The 3,384-nt window shown below is 45.4% G+C and overlaps 1 protein-coding gene across 1 annotated transcript in view; it reads right to left on the bottom strand.

Moving 5' to 3' along the window:
- LOC125047595 overlaps nucleotides 1–2,459 on the bottom strand; it is a 41,608-nt gene extending 39,149 nt beyond the window's left edge. The window contains exons 1-2 of the mRNA XM_047645874.1: nucleotides 2,224–2,459; nucleotides 1–109 (exon numbers count right to left, since the gene is read on the bottom strand). The exon at nucleotides 1–109 is cut by the window's left edge and continues 68 nt beyond it. Coding sequence (XP_047501830.1) covers nucleotides 1–109; nucleotides 2,224–2,459 — 345 coding nt within the window. The remainder of the gene's footprint in view (nucleotides 110–2,223) is intronic.
- Between the last annotated feature and the right edge of the window lie 925 nt (nucleotides 2,460–3,384).

Raw genomic sequence — 3,384 nt, 5'->3', positions numbered from 1 at the left:
TTTCTTACAGCCGAGAGTGCTTTTGCCAGGCGCGATGCTCACTTTTTCCGTGTCCCCTTTTGGCGGGAGTGAAGTCGCATCTGACACAGGGCTAATGTTTATTTCTGCTCTGTTGGATTTTTATTCACATTTATCAACTTTTGTATGTTTGTGCCTCGCTTGTTCTCGTAAATATCTCTTTCTGTGTTGAACTGGAGATAAATTGGGAACTTTTAATTTATCATCATGCATAAGAACATGGCCGTTGTTGCAAAGGTTTGGGGTTTCGCTGGAAATGATTTTATGCCAGCGGTCCTTTGTAACTTGTTTATGATGTAGAGACACAAAAGACTACGTAAATGGATAAGAAGATATTTTTCCTTTGTTAAAGTCATAGAACAAATGGAGTATATGATTCAAGTTAATCATACGTATTCAACCGAAAAGGTTAGTAGTATAAAATCGGAAAAAAAACTGAAACTGATAAAGTTAAATAAAGTAATCGGATAGGTTAGAGCATGAACTTAAAAGATTCAAATGAAACAAATCAAACTAAACGAATAATTACTCTTTTGCCTTAAGATTCTTCAGAAATAGACGCATAGATATATAGCGAAGTGTACACATCCCACACGAATGCTTTTAGTTCGACGAGAGAAAAAAAATCCAAAGACGAGACTGATGAGGTAATACTTAGGGTCAGCTGACGCGATAATTAGATGTGGTGCCCAGAACCGGATATTAAAAGTGTCACGTCACAGAATTTCCCCGAAAGACAGTTCCTGATTTCCCGCGGGGACCCTGTACACTGTTGCCACATCCGTGAGCCAATACCCGCCGTCCCGCCACTTATCAGGGACCAAATGGCGTTATCCGATCGGGCCAAATAACATTTAGCTCTCGGCCACTCGCAGTTGCGTTTAAAATGATTGTTTGGCCGAATTGGACGCGGCGTTTTTTTACGAACTAATCTCTTGCTCGTGATTAACTAAAGTGACAAATTGTCCGGGCGGGTCGCGGGCTTTTTGTAAGGGAAGAGGAAACTTCGCTGATGTCACGCATATTATTAGGGGCGGCGGGCGGGGTGGGGGTGGGGGTGGGGAAGGGTCAGGGGCGGTCGAGGGAGGAGAAGGGAGAGAAAAGGAGTGGTCACGCGGATGGAGGAAGGGTGGAGGGATCGTAGGGAAGGAGGGGAAGGGGGTTGAGAGAGGAAGGGTCGTAAGGATGAAGGATAAGGGGAAAGGGGGAAGAAGTAAAGAGGGAGGATAGAGGGAATGGCGTCACAGACATGGAGAAAGGACGGAGTAGTCGTAGAGATGGAGGAGGGAGAGAAAGGATGGGTCGTAAGGATGGAGGAGGGAGGGAAGGGAGGCGTTTAGGGATGAAGGAAGGAGGGAAAGCGATAGAAGGAGGAAGGAACGGAGGGAGGGCGTAGTTGGAGGGCCGGAAAGATGGATTATCGAGAGGGGAGGGGGAAGTAGAGAAGGAAAATGTGGAAAGAGAGGGAAGGAGGACATGGATAGGGGGAGGATGGAGGGAGTAGAAGGTTGGTTGGAAAGAAGGATAGGAAGGGGAAGAGGAGGATTGAGGGGAAGTAAAGGGCCAAAGGCGGGGAATGGAAAGGGAGGGATGAAGGAAGCATGGACTAAAAAGGAATAGGGAGGGGGTAAGGATGAAGGGGAAAGGGGGGGTGTAGAGAGGAATTGTGAAATAAAAATGGAGGGAGAGATTAAAATTGCGTAATGGATGGAGCAAGTAATTAATTTTATCAATAATTAATGATAGTGGTCATAATAGATTATAGTAATTCTACGATCACTACTGCTGCAGTAGGTGATTATAGAGATGGTAAAAATATAGTGGATAAAAAATAACATAAAAATACTAAATGAGATGATGATCATATGAAAAAAAGTAATAAGGAAGTCTCTCTCTCCCCCTCTCTCTCGCCGTCTATTTTCCTCTCTCTCTTCCTCTCCCCCTCTCTGTCTTTCCCTCCCCACCCTCTCTCCCCCTTCCTCCCCTCCCTCTCCCCCCTTCCTCCCCTCCCTTCCCCCTCTCTCTTTCTCTCTCTCCCCCTTCCTCCCCTCCCTCTCCCTCTTCCTCCCCTCCCTCTCCCTCTCTCCCCCTTCATCCCCTCCCTCCCCCTTCCTCCCCTCCCTCTCCCTCTTTCCCCCTTCCCCCCTCGTCCTCCTCGAGCAGGAGGGCGACCCGAAGGAGGCCAACCTCGACCTCAGAACTCACGAGCTCGATCTCCTCTCATTGCCATTCATAGAATTTGAAACCTGATCCGTTTTCTTCAATTTCATTTCTCGCCTCGAAAGGCAACGTAAATTCCCTTTGAGCAAGACACTTCTCCGCCTCCTCCTCGAACGCTGCATCTCTCTTCGCAAAGTCTTTGCAAGAATATGTTCGACCGTGCAAGGTGCAATTTGGGCTCTGTCGGCCTTGTTTCGCCTTTGCGCCTGTGTTCCGATCATCAAAGCGAATTCTGTCCTAATACTTTACATATCGCATTTGAAACAATCGTTGCAAAGATCTGTTTCGACTGAAAGCAGAATCAACTCGTCAATATAGGTATTTGCATCAGCCTTGCCAAATATAGCGCAACCACCCCCTTTATGTTTTTCTAATTTTTATTGAAATGGCAAAGTCGGTCCGCACCCATTCCATCCTCCCTCGCCGAGAAGAAATAATCGGATTCCAGTTATATGTATTTGTTAGAATCAGAGTAAGACACTTGGACGGACTACAGCCCCCCGTAGTCTTATATTACATACTACACGAGGGGAAGGCACTTTTGCCCTTCTCAACAGCGTCCAGCGAATAGACTTTGATCCGTATACCTTGCTGTCATAAGGTCGGTTTTTGACCTTGTCTTATCTGCAAGGATGGCCGCCGGAGGTCAAACTTGCGGGGGAATAGAAGTAATAAGTGGAAATAATGTTCACGTTTAGAATTCTGCTTTGCACTTAAGAGGCGAGGCTGGCGTAGATAAAGCCTGGTTATGAATTAACGACGAACTTTTCCATTTGAAGTGATGGGTTATTTAACATGACCTGCGCTGACTGGGAGTCAAATTTAAGATTATTACTTTCATTAGATTGTCCGGGCTCGCGGGTTTCATATTAAAAATTCCTCCTCAACCTCGCATTTTCTTCCCGTATTTTTCGGATAAAATCACCCATTTGATTTTCAGATTTATCTAAAACAACAGACGACGATAAAGCGATGTTTGATTTATCTAACACATCTGGACAACAAACGGACAAAACGCGAGGAAGTTCCCCCAGATATGATACTGATTTGGTACTAAAAACAATAACACAATAAAGCGAGAAAAAATGCAAACGCACAAAACACATTTTCAATTTTTCCCGCCAGAATATAAGAAGAGATCGGGTC

Source organism: Penaeus chinensis, chromosome 41, assembly GCF_019202785.1.
Source record: "Penaeus chinensis breed Huanghai No. 1 chromosome 41, ASM1920278v2, whole genome shotgun sequence".
NCBI classification, from domain to species: Eukaryota; Metazoa; Arthropoda; class Malacostraca; order Decapoda; family Penaeidae; genus Penaeus; species Penaeus chinensis.
The sequence above is the reverse complement of the archived record's forward strand: the minus strand, read 5'-3'. Positions and strand labels throughout refer to the sequence as shown.